The 17,042-nt window shown below is 56.2% G+C and overlaps 6 protein-coding genes across 6 annotated transcripts; 3 read left to right on the top strand and 3 right to left on the bottom strand.

Moving 5' to 3' along the window:
• The first annotated feature begins 1,175 nt into the window (after window positions 1-1,175).
• Window positions 1,176-2,548, top strand: BZA05DRAFT_473488 (INSIG domain protein). The gene is made up of 2 exons (XM_051488071.1): window positions 1,176-2,036; window positions 2,100-2,548. The coding sequence occupies exons 1-2, from the start codon at window positions 1,380-1,382 to the stop codon at window positions 2,424-2,426; spliced, it is 984 nt and encodes a 327-aa protein (XP_051340013.1). The 5' UTR covers window positions 1,176-1,379; the 3' UTR covers window positions 2,427-2,548.
• Window positions 2,549-2,804: 256 nt separating this feature from the next.
• On the bottom strand, window positions 2,805-4,458 carry BZA05DRAFT_395992 (uncharacterized protein). Its single transcript, XM_051483491.1, has 5 exons — window positions 4,096-4,458; window positions 3,897-3,972; window positions 3,720-3,814; window positions 3,563-3,626; window positions 2,805-3,177 (listed from the first exon to the last, which is right to left on the bottom strand). Exons 1-5 carry the CDS (start codon window positions 4,166-4,168, stop codon window positions 3,075-3,077), a joined length of 411 nt encoding a protein of 136 aa, XP_051340012.1. The 5' UTR covers window positions 4,169-4,458; the 3' UTR covers window positions 2,805-3,074.
• BZA05DRAFT_28448 (uncharacterized protein) lies at window positions 4,159-5,508 on the bottom strand. Its single transcript, XM_051480309.1, has one exon. The coding sequence runs from the start codon at window positions 5,145-5,147 to the stop codon at window positions 4,422-4,424; it is 726 nt and encodes a 241-aa protein (XP_051340011.1). The 5' UTR covers window positions 5,148-5,508; the 3' UTR covers window positions 4,159-4,421.
• A 1,037-nt stretch (window positions 5,509-6,545) lies between these two features.
• Window positions 6,546-8,530, top strand: BZA05DRAFT_473486 (6-phosphogluconate dehydrogenase; the record flags this gene model as incomplete). The annotated part of the gene is made up of 7 exons (XM_051488070.1): window positions 6,546-6,582; window positions 6,651-6,719; window positions 6,782-7,233; window positions 7,291-7,668; window positions 7,803-7,859; window positions 7,964-8,282; window positions 8,336-8,530. 7 exons carry the CDS (start codon window positions 6,546-6,548, stop codon window positions 8,455-8,457), a joined length of 1,434 nt encoding a protein of 477 aa, XP_051340010.1. The 3' UTR covers window positions 8,458-8,530.
• A 184-nt stretch (window positions 8,531-8,714) lies between these two features.
• Window positions 8,715-9,618, top strand: BZA05DRAFT_435818 (uncharacterized protein). The gene has a single exon (XM_051486380.1). It carries the CDS (start codon window positions 8,896-8,898, stop codon window positions 9,592-9,594), a length of 699 nt encoding a protein of 232 aa, XP_051340009.1. The 5' UTR covers window positions 8,715-8,895; the 3' UTR covers window positions 9,595-9,618.
• An 847-nt stretch (window positions 9,619-10,465) lies between these two features.
• BZA05DRAFT_28362 (uncharacterized protein) lies at window positions 10,466-14,172 on the bottom strand. The gene is made up of 2 exons (XM_051480308.1): window positions 12,129-14,172; window positions 10,466-12,074 (listed from the first exon to the last, which is right to left on the bottom strand). The coding sequence occupies exons 1-2, from the start codon at window positions 13,959-13,961 to the stop codon at window positions 10,473-10,475; spliced, it is 3,435 nt and encodes a 1,144-aa protein (XP_051340008.1). The 5' UTR covers window positions 13,962-14,172; the 3' UTR covers window positions 10,466-10,472.
• Window positions 14,173-17,042: the final 2,870 nt, after the last annotated feature.

The following is a 17,042-nucleotide window of genomic DNA, read 5'->3' as shown; positions in this document are numbered from 1 at the left end:
AGACGACCGGTGTATTGTACTCCTTAAACACTTGGCTGCTATATACCTGCTTCGATACCTGCCTGCCCGTCAATCCGGTAATCGGAACTCAATCCCCCCCTCCCCCCACACACACATCGTTATCGCCGTGGCACCGTGGCACCACCAACTCTCACTCGCAGATGTACCGGTACCGTCGTGATGGATCGGATCGGATTGACAGGCTGTTGGAACTTGGCCACTCCCCCGCGTAGATCAATGGCACATACGAGAACGAGAACGAGAACAAGTCCAATCTTCCCCTCACCGCCCACCCAGCTGCAATTTTCCATTCCCCGAGGCGTCTTTCGCTTTCATTTCCGTATCATCTTTCTTTCCAGATACCAATCCCTTCCCCACCTAGCACCCATATGTCAAACCAACCTGCCCCCCTCCCCCCTCTCAGAACCCGCCGATCCTTCCCCCAGCACCGGGACCCGTGTCGATCCCACCGAAAACCCTGGAAGCGGAGTAGGTAGAGGTTGACATGTGAAAATATCGGCAGGGATGTCGACGTCGACGTGGGTGTGGATCCTCAACACTTCACTTTGCGAAGCGGCTTCACTTTGCGGCGGCGGGGGAAGGGGTGACGGGGAGGAAAGGAAAGGAAAGGGAATGTGCGAGAAGTTCGAGCGACAGCGGGCGGATAGGTAGAGTACGTAGGTCCGCTGGATTTCCGTCGAGGACGGTACGGTAGGAAATGCGCAGGTGACGGTCAATTACCTACGGTATGTGCGGTCCGGAAACGTTACGTGCGTAGCGAAGTGTACTCTATTCTGTGATGGGCTGCGGAGAGGACAGCAGCGGGATCACAAGCTTCTGTCGATGTCTGCATCCATCCCCGGATACTCTACTGAAGGCTGAGGATAAAAAAATAATGCGGCAGTTATTACGCTTCATCGGTAACGATGACAATGGCATTTTTTCTTTGAAGGGGGCGGGGGGCGGGGAGAGGATTCGGCACGAATTGCGTATGCTAAATCTCACGTTCAAAATTGGTCTATGTATCCAGCTACATAAACTACCGTATTGACCGGTAAAAAAAACCGTGCGTGACCTGACCTTCGCTCCATCCCATCCCATCCTATTCTATCCTCACCTCACCAGTGAGCGACGAACGAACGACAACAACCGAGACACCCACCACCGTCCACCGTCCACCGTCCACCGTCCACCGTCCGCACCGCTACCACGTACATAAATCCACCACCTTTCTCCTCACACACACGCACACACACACAGCGTCCTCTCCTCACACACAGCGCACACACACATACGCCATCACCACCACCACCACCACCACCTCCCCCCATCTTCCCATCCCCACCGTTCCCCATCACAAAACAAACAACCAGCACAACATGACGGACGCAACAAGCCCCCTCCTGCACCGCCCGGTTCCTCGCCGCCCCTTCGACCTCCCAGGCGACTCGGAGCACCTCGACCCCTACTCCTCAGACGCGGACCGGGACGCCCCCCCTCGGCGCAACCGGTCGGCCGTCTCTCTGACCGCCAGCACTCTCTTCGGAATCTACGGCCGCACCTATAACACCGACGAGTCCTCCACTCCCTCGCAGCTAACTCGCAACAACTCTATGGCGGACTTTAACACCAACGGGCTCACGCCGCTCACGCCGTCCAACGGCTTCGCCCCTCGCAAACCCAGCCTGGCCGCGCGCTCCTCCGCCATGGACGCGGCGCTGCACCGATCGAAGGAGACGGCGACGGGCCTGGCGCTGAAAGTGGCAAGCCTGTTCGTGTTCGGCGTCGCGTACGGCGTGATTATCACGCACCTGCACGAGGGCGGCGCGGGCGCCGCGCTGCGCGTCGACGTTGACCGCTGGTCGACAAGGTACCTCGCGTTCTGGGGCCTGGCGGGTGTCGGCCTGGGGAGCGTCCTGCCGTGGCTCGACGGGAAGGATACCGACGACGAGGAGGTCAATGAGGGTGCCGGAAGGACCGAGTGGATCCCCGTTGTTAGAAGCATTGGCGCGTTCGTCGGGATCGCTTATGCAATTGTACTTCCCCCCCCCCTCCCCTCCCCCCTCTCACCCCCAGATCCGGATGCTAACACCCCCCAGCGCCGCCTCCCATGGCAATCGAACCTGCAAGTCTCGCTCGCACTTGCGCTCGTAAACCCGTTCCTGTGGTTCCTCGTGGACCGCACGCGCTCCGGTTTCTGGTTCGCGTCGCTCGTCGGCGTCGCCGGCACCGCATTCCTGCTGCAAATCAGTCCCGAGATGATACAGGCGCCGGTCGGCGCGCTGCACGACGAGCTCGTTGTTGGCGGGCTCGTGTCAGTGGGATCAATCGCGGTCGGCACCTGGATCGCTAGCGTCCTGTTCTGTGCTTGCGTCTGTTTTGGAAATATCGGACGGAAGCTGGCGGTTAAGGGCGTGGGCAAGTAAGGGATGCGGAGGGGACCGGCGGGCGGGGGAAGGGGAGCGGGCAGGATAAACGAACGCGCGGAGAGATCTGTATCTACATATGCTTATTTATCCCGCTACTTGGTGCTTGGTGCTTGGTGCTTGGTGCTTGGTGGTCGGGTCATACATGTACTGGAATGTTGTATTTATACCTCCTGCTAGCATAGCATTTCTTGGTTTAGTTCTGGTTTGGTTTGGTTTGGTTGTTGAGGCTTGTTATTGTGCCGTCTTTGTTTTGCACTTGTCCGCGTTTGCTTTGCTTTGCTTGCTTGACGATAACGATGTTTCTTGGAGGGGAAGGGAACGAATACTTGAGCAGTGGGATGTTTCTCTATGACACGACACGAATCAATGATATTTCGTGATTGCGCGCACACCCCATCGGCCATCATCATCATCAGTTGTAGATCATCGATCCTCTCCTCTACCACCACCACCACCACCACCACCACTACCACTACCACCACTATCCATCGTAACGCAGTGGTATTCTATCGCCGCCCCGCCTCTATAGCACCAGCACAACAACAAAGAAGACAAAGAGGTTTGAAGTCCTAGCGTAGTATGGTACCCAACCCAATAAAACTGGAAGGACAAAGGACTATGCTATCGAAGCTGCTTGAATGTGGACTATTTCGTGACCTTGTTGACCTTGTCGGCCGCGGTGTTCACGGCGTCCTTGATGGCACTTGGGGTTCCCTGTTCCGCCAGGTGCTTTTCGCGACCTCCGTTGCTGTGGAGGAAGAGAAGGTGTTGTTAGCAACAATAAAGTGTGTGGGTGCGGAATATCGAGCATGAGGGAGGGAGGTATGTGTAGACGCGAAGGGTGCAAGGGAAAGACGGTGAAGTGCGGGGAAGCATGATTGCGGGGAAACAGCACGACGGCATATATGCAGGTGAACGCGCGGGAGATCTGCGCCAGGTGGGGAGAGCGTGGACGACACTGGGGCAGACAGAGTGTTTGTATAATGTGTGGTCATAGTTCTCATGCAATGCAGGACAGACGTCGAGCAGGCGAGCGGGCAACCAAGCGAGAGAGTGCGGGGGAAGGGTGTTGGGGCGCATGTGGAGAGGACGGTGATGGTAGGTGGGAGCAGAGTGGGAGGAGAAGAACGTACTGCCAGTACTGGAGGTAGCGGTAGCCTTGAGTCAACTGCGAGATCTCGTTGACGAAATGGCAACCTGTGTTTCGTTCGTTGTCAGATAACTGTCCTCTGCTACGTCGGAGTTTCGGAGGTAAGGGAAGAAGCTGGCCGGGTATAAGGTGGTACGGACCGAACAACAAGTAGTTCGCAGGAGTCACAGCCATCGAGTAACGCATGAAAACCGCGGAGTAGACCACAAGCGCTGAAGTCATCTTTCCCGAGATACTGTATCGGACAAGAGTTTCGTCAGTCTCCGCAGCTGTCTTTTCTCGCTGCCGCCGTTTCAAGTTCCGGGGATGTCGCATACACTTCAGGGTCCTTGCCAACAATGTCCATCACTGCGGCGACGGGGATACCGAAGTTGGAAGCTGGGCCCCAGAAGTCTGAATCCGTCACGCCGTATCAGCATTCTGCGTGCGAACAACGCGAGACACGGTTCGTCTCATGTCTTGGAGGGGCATTGGTGGTGATGGTGGTGGGGGTAGTGGTAGAACAGGGTAGCGTACGGGTCGAACAGAAGTAGTCGGTGTACTTGTTGCTACGGATTTTAGCATTGAGTGCTTTGATCGCGGCCGCCATTTCTGAAGCTATGAAGGGGGGTGTGAGGGCTGTTTTTGGTTGTAGGGTGGAAGGTGGCGGGGTGGGTGTTGGGGATGCGAGCGAGGGTGGAGGAGTGAGTGGGGAGTGGGTGGTCGTGTGTTTGTGGATGACGCCGGTAGTGCAGGCGAGCAGCGTGACAGAACAAACGAGAGGGTTACTTCTATCCCTGCTCGATTCTGATTATTTTGTGGTCGTCAAAGTCGTCGCGGGTCGGGTTTGGGGGTTGGTTGGGCTAGGAGGGGGAAGTGGATAGTTGGTTGGCCGGATGGACGCCGACGGGTGGTAATTTTTGGCTTCTGCAGGCATGGCTAGGATTCCCTGGGTTCAAACTTTCTGTTGCTCGGCGGCTTCCGGCAACGAAGGCCGGTTTGGGGTCTGCGGTGAGTTTGTCACCCAAACTGCACCCCCTCTCCGATCCCACGTTCGGTCTCCGATCGCAATCTCTGGCCGCCGTCTGGCTGCGCCTTTTCGGGCCTCCGAGGACAAACAACCCTCGCCCTCGGGTTCGGCGGCACAGTCGCCAGCGGTGACAGCGAAAGCGCGGGATGTCTCTGGATAGCACTCTATGTGTGCAAGTGCCTACGTAAGTACTTACCACGGGCACCACAGTCTCAAATGCATGTAGGTATTCCAACCCATCCATCGCCGTCTCCACCTCCACATGGTCCACTCTCCTCCAGTAAGAACCGAGGGCATGATTCCCGTGAGCTGGAGGAGGGTTCAATTCGACAGGGTGTCCCACCATCCTGGGCCAACCATCACCATCACCACCACCACTATCGAGACTGGCCATCCGCTCTGTGTCCGTCTCACTGGCCACTGCTGAGACCGTCGGCTCACATAGGGTTTCGCCGGTCCTGGGATGAATGCACGCATAGCCCATGAACACCGTGGGCATGAACAGCGTAACCGCAACCTTCACGGTGTGTTTAGTCAATAGTTTGACGCCCGAATGCATCGAACATCGCCGCTATTCGTACTTGCCGGTCGTTGCAGGTCTGAGACGTTGAAGCGTTTCGCTAGCCAGCTGGAAGAAGTAGTGGTGGTGTTGGTGTTGTTGGTGGTGGTGCTGGAGGTGGTGGGTAAAAGCCTCACTCGCATCATGGGTATGCTCCAGAACCTAGAGCCTAGAGCCCAGAGCTCGAGCGAGTATACGCAGGGAGGAGTGCACGCAGAGTGGAGATGTCTTCAGGCTGCTTTCTGCTGCCTTGCTGCGACCTGCACACCCATCCTCCATGCACGCTCTTTTTCCGGGGTGCTTCTTTTCTTCTTCTCCCGACTTCTAATTTATGCGTCGGTCCAAACATCGCGTTACTCAACGGTAACCAACTGACTTACCCACCAACTTACCCCTCCTCGTCCTCCGCGGACCGGGCTTCCCTCCCTCACTCCGTGCACCCCCCCCCCCTCCCCCCCTCCCAAGCCATTGCGTGGGGCTGGCTGGCTTACATGAACAGTAATCAGTAAACGCGTACTTAACTCTGCGAACCCCTCCCCCTCCATCAACCCCTCCCTCCCACTAGAAACTCCGCAACCTCCCTATCCTCCCTCTACTCATCTCCATCCAACCCGAAATCCCATACCCACCCCACACCGAACATCTCAAAACGTCAAAATGGCTGATACTAAGGCAGTGTGAGTATCCTGTGCGTTTTGCTTGTTTCTCGTTTCTCGTTTCACGCTGCTCGTTGCTCGTTGCTCGTTGCTCCGTCTTCCTCTCATCAGCTTGTGGCCATGTCGTCATCGTGCCGATGCCCCACCAGTTTCTTCTGCCCTCCTCTGGTGCTGTGGACGGCGGCGGCTCAATCAACCCCCTGCATTCGCACGCCCGCTCCGTGATGCGAAGAACGACGAGAGGGCCTGTGTTTGGTGCCAACGGTGGCTCTATTCATGGGCTCTTACGTTCTCCAGTCAATGGCTTTTGGTGGAACTTTATGAGTGTATATTGAACTCGAGGCTGACTGTAGGGCGCGACTGGCTGCCATCACTGGCGGTCTTGCGCATTCGCAACCCAGTGGAGGTTAGTAACTCTTGTTCTCGATACGATGACGACCATACACCCCCCACGAAGTCGCACGCCGCGGAGAAATCGATGTCTCTTGGGCGTTTGCACGGAGAAATTCTCCGCGCGCTTGTTGACGTTGTTTTTGACATCGCCATTTACTGACGCTATGTGCCCGAAGATTTCGGTCTTATCGGCCTGGCTGTCATGGGTCAGGTAAGTCAAAAGAAAAACCAGAAAAAAGAAAAAAATCTGAAGAAAAAAATATTCCCCAACCGCTCGTGGTGATGTCCAATCCCGGGACGTTCAACCAGAGGGGGGGTAACGTGTGCAGAGGGCTAATGCAGGTACTCTATGGGACAGAACTTGATCCTTAACGCTGCCGACCATGGTACGCCTCGCATCCTACACCTGCATCGCCTGCGATCATGAACTATGTGTACTGACAAAGCCGCGCAGGTTACACCGTTGTTGCTTTCAACCGGACTGTGTCCAAGGTTGACCACTTCCTCGAGAACGAGGCCAAGGGTATGTTTGGCCCCGCACGATTCCCGCGTCGAGTCCGACGTGTGCTGATGAAAGCGCTCCAGGCAAGTCCATCGTCGGAGCCAAGTCGCTCCAGGACCTGTGCGAGAAGCTGAAGTCTCCCCGAAGAATCATGCTCCTCGTCAAGGCTGGTTCGGCCGTTGATGACTTCATTGCCGCTCTCCTCCCCTTCCTCGACCAGGGCGATATCATCATCGACGGTGGTAACTCTCACTTCCCCGACAGCAACCGTCGCACCAGGGAGCTCGCCGCCAAGGGTATCCGGTTCGTCGGCGCCGGTGTGTCTGGTGGTGAGGAGGGTGCCCGCTACGGCCCTTCGCTCATGCCCGGCGGTAACGAGGAGGCATGGCCCCACATCAAGGACATCTTCCAGAGCATTGCCGCCAAATCCGACGGCGAGCCCTGCTGCGACTGGGTTGGAGACGAGGGTGCTGGTCACTTCGTCAAGATGGTCCACAACGGTATTGAGTACGGTGATATGCAGTTGATCTGCGAGGTGCGTTGAACATTTGGCCGTTCCCTCGAGTGCATACGACTGACCCTATTGGTTTAGGCCTACGACATCATGAAGCGCGGATACGGCATGAGCAACTCTGACATCGGTGATGTCTTCACCAAGTGGAACACCGGTGTTCTCGACTCGTTCCTGATCGAGATCACTCGTGACATCATGAAGTACAACGACCCCGCTGATGGCGCTCCCCTCGTTGAGAAGATCCTCGACAGCGCTGGCCAGAAGGGAACCGGAAAGTGGACTGCCATCAACGCTCTGGACCTGGGTATGCCCGTCACTCTGATCGGAGAGGCTGTCTTCGCCCGATGCCTGTCCTCCATCAAGGAGGAGCGTGTCAGGGCTTCCAGCATCTTGGAGGGACCTGAAATTCCCGCATTCACTGGTGACAGGGAGGCTGCCATTGCCGACCTCGAACAGGTTAGTTTCCATTCCGTCAGCGGAGTCGGTGATAGAGGTTTCGGTGATGTTGAGAGGGAGCGGGGGGCAACACCCGCTCTCGCAAAATCGCTCAGCTCTCTTCCGGAAGACTTAGGCTAATATCCGCGATCCAGGCTCTCTACGCTTCCAAGATCATTTCGTACGCTCAGGGCTTTATGCTGATTCGTGAGGTAAGACGATGCCCCACTTCTTCCCCCGCCGGAGGTCCCCCACGTGTGTGGGGCCTGGACGGCGGTTAAAACGAGTGTTTACTAATGCGACAATTATCCGATAGGCTGCCAAGGAGTACAAGTGGAAGCTCAACAACCCCGCCATCGCCCTCATGTGGCGCGGTGGATGCATCATCCGCTCGGTCTTCCTTGCCGACATCACCAAGGCTTACCGTGCCGAGCCCGATCTTGAGAACCTGCTGTTCAACGACTTTTTCAAGACTGCCATCCACAACGCCCAGGCCGGATGGAGGCGTGCCGTCAGCAAGGGTGTTGAGTTCGGTATCCCGACGCCGGCGTTCTCGACCGCCTTGTCGTTCTACGACGGTTACAGGACCAAGAACCTGCCCGCCAACCTGCTCCAGGCCCAGCGTGATTACTTTGGTATGCTCTGCCCACTTCGTTGTTTAGAGTGTGATGCTAATATACGACTACAGGTGCCCACACTTTCCACGTGAAGCCCGAGAACGCCTCTGAGTCGCTGCCTGCTGGTGAGAACATCCACATCAACTGGACCGGAAGGGGAGGAAACGTTTCGGCCAGCACCTACCTCGCATAAGGGAAAAATAATTAATTTCAGTTCCCTTTGTATTTCTTGCATGGCTTGTTCTTTTTTTCATCTTCCTTTATGTATGTCCTTATGCGGTACGACAGGCAGGATAGTGGATGATTGGATGATTGGATGGTAGAGTAAAAAAATGAGGTGCTGTCATGTCCGCCTTGTATCGTGAATTCTCGGTGACTCAGCGGTGACACCTCGTTGAAGCTCGTCCGCCCTACAAAATCGCGTGTGTGAGTCAATGGATGGGAAGATCACGTGCCATCGCGTCTCCTTGCCCCACCATAGAAAAACCCCCCTCCATCCGCAAAACGCAAGCCCCGCCGCCATCGAAGAATCCCCTCTACAACATCACATAACCACAACCATATCACCACCACAACACGGTCCTTCTTGTCCTTCCCACCAGTCCGAAAACCCCCCACCCTTAAATCAGCCATGCCCACCGCCACGAGCACCCCCACAACCCCTGTCCCCACGGCCCTCTTCGGCGGCGCCCTGCACGTCCTCCTGCCACCAGGATACCTCGACGCCTCACTCATCCGCGAAGTGCCCAGTACGCAAGAAGTCTTCGTGCCGCAGTCCACTAGCACAGACACGTCGATCATCTTCGATATCCTTGAGCCGCCTTTGCCGATTCCGGCTGTCGGCGGGGACACAGACACGGACGGAAGCGGGGGCAGGGGCGGGGATGGAAGTGGGGATGGGGGTAGGGACAGCGATGGGGGTAGGGACAACGAGGCGCTGAAGATCCACTGGGACGATATCGTGTCCCCGCGGGCGTCGCGCGTGGTGAGGGTGCAGGCTGTGGATGTGCCCGGCGCGCAGATGCCTGGTGCACAGTCACAGCTGCGTGAAGGGCGCACACGGAATAGGGCGTGGTGTATTTGCGGGACTGTTGGCGAGGGCGAGGGCGCGGAGGGAGAAGGGTACACGGCTATCCTGGCCACCGTCGTGCGCCTGCACAACGTCGCAACGGATCTGGTCGTTACGGTTAACGTGCCCGTTTCGGCGGAGGAGGCGAGGGCGGAGGGGCCGGGGGCGGTGGGCGAGACTATGGCCAGGGCATTTGAGCTGAGGGATTTGCTACTGGGATCGTTGGAAGTAAGGGATTGGGGGTTGTTTGTTAATGAGTGAGTGAGCTGGGTTTTTGTGGGGTGGGGTGTGGGGTGCGGGGTGCGGGGTGGGCTTGACTTTGTTCGTGCCATGGATGAAGGACGTGGGAGCGTGGAGCGTGGAGATGGTGACGGGATATATGGGGCTGTAAGGGAAAGAGGGTGGTGTTCACGGCGTATATGGCAAATGGAATGGGATGGAGGGGAATGATGGGAGGAGGGAGGATATTGGGATACGGATTAGATAGCTTCCATAGCGTCCATAGCACAGCATACAGTAGCATCATAGCATAGCATACCTACCACAGCATGGCATAACAGCATAGCCAGCATAGCCAGCAACACAAGCAACAGACCCAACAACTGAAGGTCACCACAAACATCACATCCAGCCACTGCACAACGGCAAGTGAAAAAACACAGCGGTATATTCCATTCCCACCCCTCCTCATCCCTCCCTGTAGCGTTGGTATCATACCAAACCAAACCATCATCACGGTCATATCATTCATCAACCAACACCAACTCGACCGAGCCTAGCCCAGCCCAGCCTAGCCCAGTCCATTCATCCAGACAGACTATCAAGATTCAAGAAGAACAACAAATTCTTACTTTACTCGAAGAAAAAGAAAAGGAAAAGAAAAATAAGAAACTCATTGCCACCAAACGAAACGGAACGAAACGATTCCCAAACCCCATAACCTACGTATACGCCAGCCAACCAACCAACCAACCCACCGAAAAGAAAAACAACCGACAACCGACAAACGAAGACAAGATAAGGTATACTCTTAGAAAAAGCAGCATCAACACCACAGCAACAGCAACAATGTCATTTCAAAGAGTAAAAACAACAAATACGCCCCACGCCCCGTGCCCCCAGTAGCAGCACTGCGCCTCTCACCGCCTCTCCCTGGACCTCTCCGTCGGCGGCAGAGGACTAGGGCCTCTACTCAACTTCCTCGCGGCCTTCTCGCCCTCAATCTTCGAGATGTACCCATCGACGCCGCCCTCCTGTTCCATGATGCGGCGCTTCAGCTCCTCGCCAGAGTAACCCTCTACAGCCAGCAGCACGCTCTCGCGGTGGGCCTTCCTGGCAGCCATCTCCTCGGCGTCGGCTTCGGGCTCCTCCGACTGGCGGCTGCTGCTGCTGGGCGTCGGCGAGTCAGAGAAGATCTCGTGCGCCATGTAGTGCCCGAGCTTGTGCATCTGGCCCTCCTCGTTCTGCAGGTATTTCGAGTGCAGCGAGACCTCGGAGCCGCGGCGCGATGACGGCTTGAGGATGTGTGTGTGGTGTGTGGTGGTGGGAGAGAGCGGCGAGTCGTCGTGTTCGAACTCGTGGTCGTCGCGTGTGATGCGGGTAGTTATCCTGTGGAGAGGGGCGCCCGACGTTGACGACGACGCCTTGCTCGGCGGCTCGGCGATGGATGGCAGTGGCTGGCGGCATTCGGGATATTCCTCCTCAAAGCGGTGGATGACGCGGTAGAGGGTCTCGTCCAGGAAGAGCAGTCTTCTGTAGGACAACTCCTCGATATCCCCAGTGTAGCCCTTCCGCAGTGCCGGCTGGATGCGCGCCTTGATGTTTCGAGCGCGGGTCAGGAGGGCTTTGGTCATCTCGTTCGCCTTCTCCTGGCCCGCTTCGTCCTCGCCGAACGAGCCGATCGAACTGGCACTTTCCACTTTCTGCAGACTCGGGAAGCCACTGAGAGAATTGGCACGGGCACCATGGTGCGGCTTGTTGCCGAGACACACTCCGAGTGCTTTAACCACACCGGTGCCGCCGACAACGTAGTTTTCTTCGTCCTGCCACACCCCATCCCCATCGTATTCATAGTTGGCACCGCGGTCTTCCTCTTCGAGATCGCCAACATTGACGCAGACGTCCGGCGAGGCATGCTTCATCTCCGAGCCATCCCGTGAGACGGCTGCCGTGTCAACCGTCCAGTCCTCCTCGGTAGCTCCAGACTCGATGTTACGCAGGCAATACGCGAGCAGTCGTTTGGACAGTGCGTGGATGACTTCTCCCGCGGACGAGCCGGCTTCGTCGATGTCGACCCTGACGATTGTCTTCGAGACCTTGACGGCGGCCACCAGTGCCGTATACACAGCTGCGCCCTCCTCCATAGATCCCTCGTCCATCCCAGCGTGACCGGACTGAATCAACGGATTCTCGGTAATCTTGAAGAATGACAACTGCTTGACTTCCGGCAGGATCTCGCAGAGTGCGATGGCATGATCCGATGTCATCGATGTACCCGCCAGATCAATCTTCCGCAGCGCCTTCATCTTCGGCAAGAATCTCCGAAGAAGCGTGAGACTGTCCGGCTGCTCCGAGAACAACCGCGGGTTGCGCGACAGATCGAGCCATCGGAAATGAGGGAGAGTCGCGAGTGCTGGAAGAAGGCTCGACAGCGATGCGGGAGTGAGGTTGCAGTTGGATAAGCTCAATGCACATAGGGGGGACAGTTCATTGATCGATGCCGACAGGATGTCAATATGGTCCTGTACTGATGTTAACTCTTGCGGGGAATAGATGGGACCAAATTTCAAAATTACCTGAACATCATTGTGGGACAAATCGAGAGCCTCACAGATGGAAGCCCCACCAGTACCGGCGCCCTTCATCCACTGTCCAACCATAGCCAGGCCATCGTCGGTGAGCGAATTACCCTCGAGTCCCAACCGCTTCGTCCCGCCGGCAACGACGCCCTTCATCACGAGTTTCAGCTGGTCCGAACTCAGACTGCAATGTCCCATCACCAGCTCTTCGAGCCCATGGCCGCAAAGCCGTTCCGCCAACGCCCTCGAGAATATCGCCGTAGCATCATTGGAAGGCAGGTCCTTTGATTGAACTATCCGCCCCAGGGTGGTATGGTGAACAGGCATGGGCCGTGGCAGAACAATTCTGGACAGATCGAGTGCTTTCAGTGAATGCGACATATGCACGAAGCAGCTGATGTGTCTCCATCCCTCCCTTCCAATCTTTGGGTTCTTCTTCAGGGACAGTCGCTCAACGACGCCCCTGTGGTGCTTCTCATCTTTCCCGTTCGGCTTGCCTTTTGCCTCACCCTCACTCTCTTCCGAGGTGGTGGTGGCCACAATTGGCCGGACTGCCGAGAGCGCCGAGAGCACCATCCGAAGTATCTCATCCGTGAGATCGCAGTCGTCCAATATCAGCCGTTTGATGGGCACCAGAGCCAAAAAGTCGGCAAATGTAACCGCATCTGCAACCTGGAATTTATGCCCGGTGAGATCCATGACCCGCAACACAGTGGGGTAGTTTTCCTTGACGAGCTGCTCCTTGACCTCGGGCAAGACCTTTGTTTCCCGCAGCTGGCAGCATTGGGTATATATCTTGAGCGGATCGGTTGTGGGCTTTGGGTGGATTCGCCGACGGACCTTGGGCACTTTGTCTGTCGCCGACCCAGACGCCGGCGCCAAGTCTGGATTTGCCGACGGGTTATCCTCGGCGGCGGTGGAGTCTTGTGGCCGATCTCTACTAGTGCCATTGGCAGCCCCGTTCCCTGATGCTGGGTCTACAGATCCATTCGTCATCTCACCCCCGCGCCCTTTCTTCTCCGCATCTCCAGTGGTGGTGCTGGCGACGAGCGGCGCACCATCGGTACCAGCGCCATCGCAATTGGCGATCTCGGGAGAACCATCTTCCATCAGTTGTTTCAACCTCTCCTTCTCCTTCTCCTTCTCCTTCTCCTTTGCCTCCTTCCTTCTCCTGCGGGCCTCCTTGCGAGCCTCGACATCCTCGTGGCACGGCGCAACCTCGACATCGACGCAAAACGAGACCTTCCGCAGCTTGCCGCCGTCCAGTTCGGGGATTTCAGAACGTTCGCGATGCTGATCCCTGTTGAGAATCACCCGGTCGCACAGTCCCACGGAGGGCACCGAGGCTCTCCTGCCGAACGTTTCGCGAGCGGTCGATGAGGACAGCCGGCGCAGCGTCGAGAGCAGGAACCCTGGCGGGGTATTGTGGGGCTTCGGTGGCTCGGGGGTTGCCGTGGGCGAAGTGGTCGCGGACGTACTACTTCCCGACGCCGCTTGCACTTCGACGCTGGACGTCGACGAGAATTTCGACGAGAAACTGGTCAGCCACGAGGGCCGCCGCGAGGGGGCATGGTTGCCGCCGCCGCTGCTCGGCGAAGTGGGGGTCTCGTGTGTGGGGTGTGCGCTGCCGGTGCCGCTGCTGCTCGTCATGGAGTGCGCTGAGGATGGCCGTGGGGACATGGGTGACTTGGTGAGGTTCTGGGTGTCGAGGGTTATTACGCTCTTGCGGTGACGACCGTTCTCGACGGGTCGCGGGGAACCATTAGTTGGCGCCGCAGTTGGACTCGAACTCGAACTTGGAGGATGGTGTGGTCGTGCAGACTCTAGCATTACGCGACCGTTATTATATGAATCAGCAAGTATGTGATTATGTTGTGTGGTGGATTGGGTTTGGTGGTTAGTAGTGGTGGTGGAGGAAGAGGTAGGATGTAGTGGGTGGTAGTAGTGTGTGGTTGAAGTCAGAATGTAGCATTCGCAGTTGGGTAGGTATCAAGGCAACGATGCAGGACGGGAGGTAGTCGAGTGCTTCGAGTAACTACAGGTAGTACGAGAGTACATCAAGACTCCTTGGTGATCACAGAACACACATCCCTCCCTCTCCACCACCTCCTCGTCCATCTTCTTCTTGCTCCTCCTCCCCCTTCGCCTCCTTCTCCACCTTCGCCTCCTTCCCCCCCTTCACTATTTGAAGAGAGTGAATAGTAAGCAGCACACAAGAAGAATATGTGTGTGCAACCCGACACAGTGCCAGGCTAAAGACTGCCGGAAGGCGCGGGGAAGGAGGAGGCGAGAGCGAGCGAATGGAGTGGAGTACAGAAATGGGAGATGGGGGTGGAGGTGGTGGTAGGTAGACAGTGGTGGCGGGGAAATAATATCCAGACATGCACAGTGCACACAACCTCTCGATCGATAATTCTGCTCACCTTGTTTTTCCTGGCTCTGACTGTGGTGGCCGATGTGCCGTATGTCGTGCGAAAAATGCATCGAGCTGCTATTGACATACATACAGTTAACATCCATTGCTATGAGAATATCGAGACACCTTGGCCGCAGTAAACAAGCAGTCGTTCGCTGGAGCAGCCCGTCGTGATCTTGTTCCCGGCAGAGGAGTGCAGGGCCGTTTACCAGTAGAGTGTGTAGTTTGTATGTAGGACAGCGCGTAGGTGAAGAATAGAGTGAAGCTAGGTTCTCTAGGTAGTTGGATGTAGGTATGGGGTGCTTCCGTTTGTGATGTAGGTATCTGCCGTAGGTAGGTTGTGTGTGTAGAGTGCAGTGGAAGCGGAGTAGGTAGTAGAAGTGGTATGTCTCTGTGTGGAAGGAAGACTTTCCCACCTATAGGTCGCTGGAGGGGGGATGGGGAGATACAAGTATCCGTGGAATGGAATAGGGCAGGCGTTCCCAGAGCCCACAAAGAGGGTGGTAGCATCATCTCCCCCGCGTGAGAAGGTCAATACCGGCATGTACTCTACATGGTAACATGCCTCCCTACCTATGTTGGATTGGAAGCAATGCTATGCCACTCAATACCGTAGTAATCCGCGCAACGGACGGACGAACTTCTGCTTTGGATCCACAGCCATGGCGGATGCCGGCCGGAACCTGAGGTCTACTCATGAGGATATCATTTCGTCACCGCCTGGCATCCTCCGACAACTGTGGAGATCAGGTGGTGTCACTTTGGTAGCCGCCCGGAGGGCTCTGGAGTAGGCTAAGTGCTGCCTGGTAGCGAGCTCGTTTATATCACCACACATAGGAAGTCGAAGTCGACACCCCTCCCATTCATTCTATCCGATCTATCCGATCTATGGGTACATATGGGCTCAGTGAAAAAGACCGAAACTGCTGGTTGGTATCTGTAGCACTCAGTACGCCGACCTTCGGAGCCAATACCAGTATACAATGTACCTATGACAGACTGTAGCAACTATCCCCCGCAATGCGGATGTGGGGCGCCGGCAGCACTGAGAAAACAGTTGCGGTTGCCCTTCAAATCATAGAGTCGGGACTCGAAGAGTCCATCCATCACGATTTGTCACCGTCAGCCTGGTGACCAGTCGCAATGCAGCCTCGTGATCTCTCGCCGCGACGCGACAGTGGGTGACAGACTAACCGTGAGCTGGGCGTTGTAACTTGTGACAGCCTGACAGGTCCAAGACTCCGAAACAGGGCAGCATCGGGACCGACTAGGTAATAATAACCATAGGGCCGTGGTCGTGAATCGGGTAGCTACTTCCTTGGGTACTTGGGTAGGTCATACTGGTTCGCAATTGAGCTTGGGGAATAGGTCGATGCCGTGGCTACGCGCATCGTAGTATCGTACTGGTACATCTGGGTAGCTCTTACCCTGGCTATTCACCCTTGAGCTCGGCCCTCTGTCCTCCTCCTCACGTACTCTATTTACTCTATCTACTCTAACTTGCACCGTACGAGCAGATCAGATCATTCTCTGTCGATGTCCCACATACATGTTATTTACCACCTTACAATCCTACTGATTTCGATAGCAGCCACAAAAGTCAGAAACCGACTCCACACATCCACAAATCTGCAGCTTGCAGCTCGGCAATGCCCGAAAAGAAGTCTCTCCTTCTTTTTCAAATTCGCCGCACGGGCGATCATGTTCGGAACTCGGCAGTCAGCATCCAGCAAACGGAAATTCAAACTTCCGGTATCTAGATTATGTAAGCGGGTATGTAAGCAGATATGTACTCGGGTGTGAGGGTAAGTGCTGCCTCACCGGCCAACGGGCCGGCAGACAGACAGTCCCGCACCCTCTGCCATCGTCGCCGTACATCCACGGATCCGAGAAAGCAGAATACGAAATGCCGGCGTGGACCGTCGAGTCCGTGGAGGGACTCATGAATCATCACTCCCACACTCCACCACCGACCTTTGATTCTCTATAGTAGATCTCCCGACGTCCTCGTCTGCCATCCCGCTTTGGTACGGTAAAGGCCGGTACCTATGGGCCTACACGAAGGCTTCACCTCCTCCTCTTGTCTTCCCTCGCCGCCGGCTTTTTCCTCGGTCTTGTGGCCCCGTGCGGCCTGGTGGCCGTGTTTCCATCGACGAAGGCGGTCTGATAAACGTCCATAGCCCGAGCTTTATCGGCTCAGGTTATGACCCGCCCTACCCCCCAAGAAAATGTCTCTTTGTGCTTCCTCGGGATGCTATTGAATTTTTTGGTTGAATCATCATTGCATTCGACCTTCCTACCACCTAGTACCATAGATTATGGCAGATATACATGTAACTACCCGTCCCCACCCCGCTGTCACTATCACCGAGTCACCGACTGCTGGCCGCGAACTCGATACTCTACATACGGGTTCCTTATTAATAACATACCCGGGATGCTACATATCAATGATCGGCACTAGCTAACTACTAGCGGGTCTTCATGTTGATGTC

This window comes from Tricharina praecox (assembly GCF_024521635.1).
Source record: "Tricharina praecox strain CBS 144465 chromosome Unknown BZA05scaffold_10, whole genome shotgun sequence".
In the NCBI taxonomy this organism is placed as follows: domain Eukaryota; kingdom Fungi; phylum Ascomycota; class Pezizomycetes; order Pezizales; family Pyronemataceae; genus Tricharina; species Tricharina praecox.
The sequence above is the reverse complement of the archived record's forward strand: the minus strand, read 5'-3'. Positions and strand labels throughout refer to the sequence as shown.

Excerpts from the sequence above, each read along its gene's own strand:
- BZA05DRAFT_473488 (XM_051488071.1), top strand. The coding sequence starts at position 1,380 with ATGACGGACGCAACAAGCCCCCTCCTGCACCGCCCGGTTCCTCGCCGC. Across the intron at positions 2,037-2,099 it reads TCGGGATCGCTTATGCAATT|CGCCGCCTCCCATGGCAATC; the intron begins GTACTTCCCCCC and ends AACACCCCCCAG.
- BZA05DRAFT_395992 (XM_051483491.1), bottom strand. The coding sequence starts at position 4,168 with ATGGCGGCCGCGATCAAAGCACTCAATGCTAAAATCCGTAGCAACAAG. Across the intron at positions 3,973-4,095 it reads CGACTACTTCTGTTCGACCC|ACTTCTGGGGCCCAGCTTCC; the intron begins GTACGCTACCCT and ends TGACGGATTCAG. Across the intron at positions 3,815-3,896 it reads GTTGGCAAGGACCCTGAAGT|TATCTCGGGAAAGATGACTT; the intron begins GTATGCGACATC and ends TGTCCGATACAG.
- BZA05DRAFT_28448 (XM_051480309.1), bottom strand. The coding sequence starts at position 5,147 with ATGCATTCGGGCGTCAAACTATTGACTAAACACACCGTGAAGGTTGCG.
- BZA05DRAFT_435818 (XM_051486380.1), top strand. The coding sequence starts at position 8,896 with ATGCCCACCGCCACGAGCACCCCCACAACCCCTGTCCCCACGGCCCTC.
- BZA05DRAFT_28362 (XM_051480308.1), bottom strand. The coding sequence starts at position 13,961 with ATGCTAGAGTCTGCACGACCACACCATCCTCCAAGTTCGAGTTCGAGT. Across the intron at positions 12,075-12,128 it reads TGTCCCACAATGATGTTCAG|GACCATATTGACATCCTGTC; the intron begins GTAATTTTGAAA and ends ACATCAGTACAG.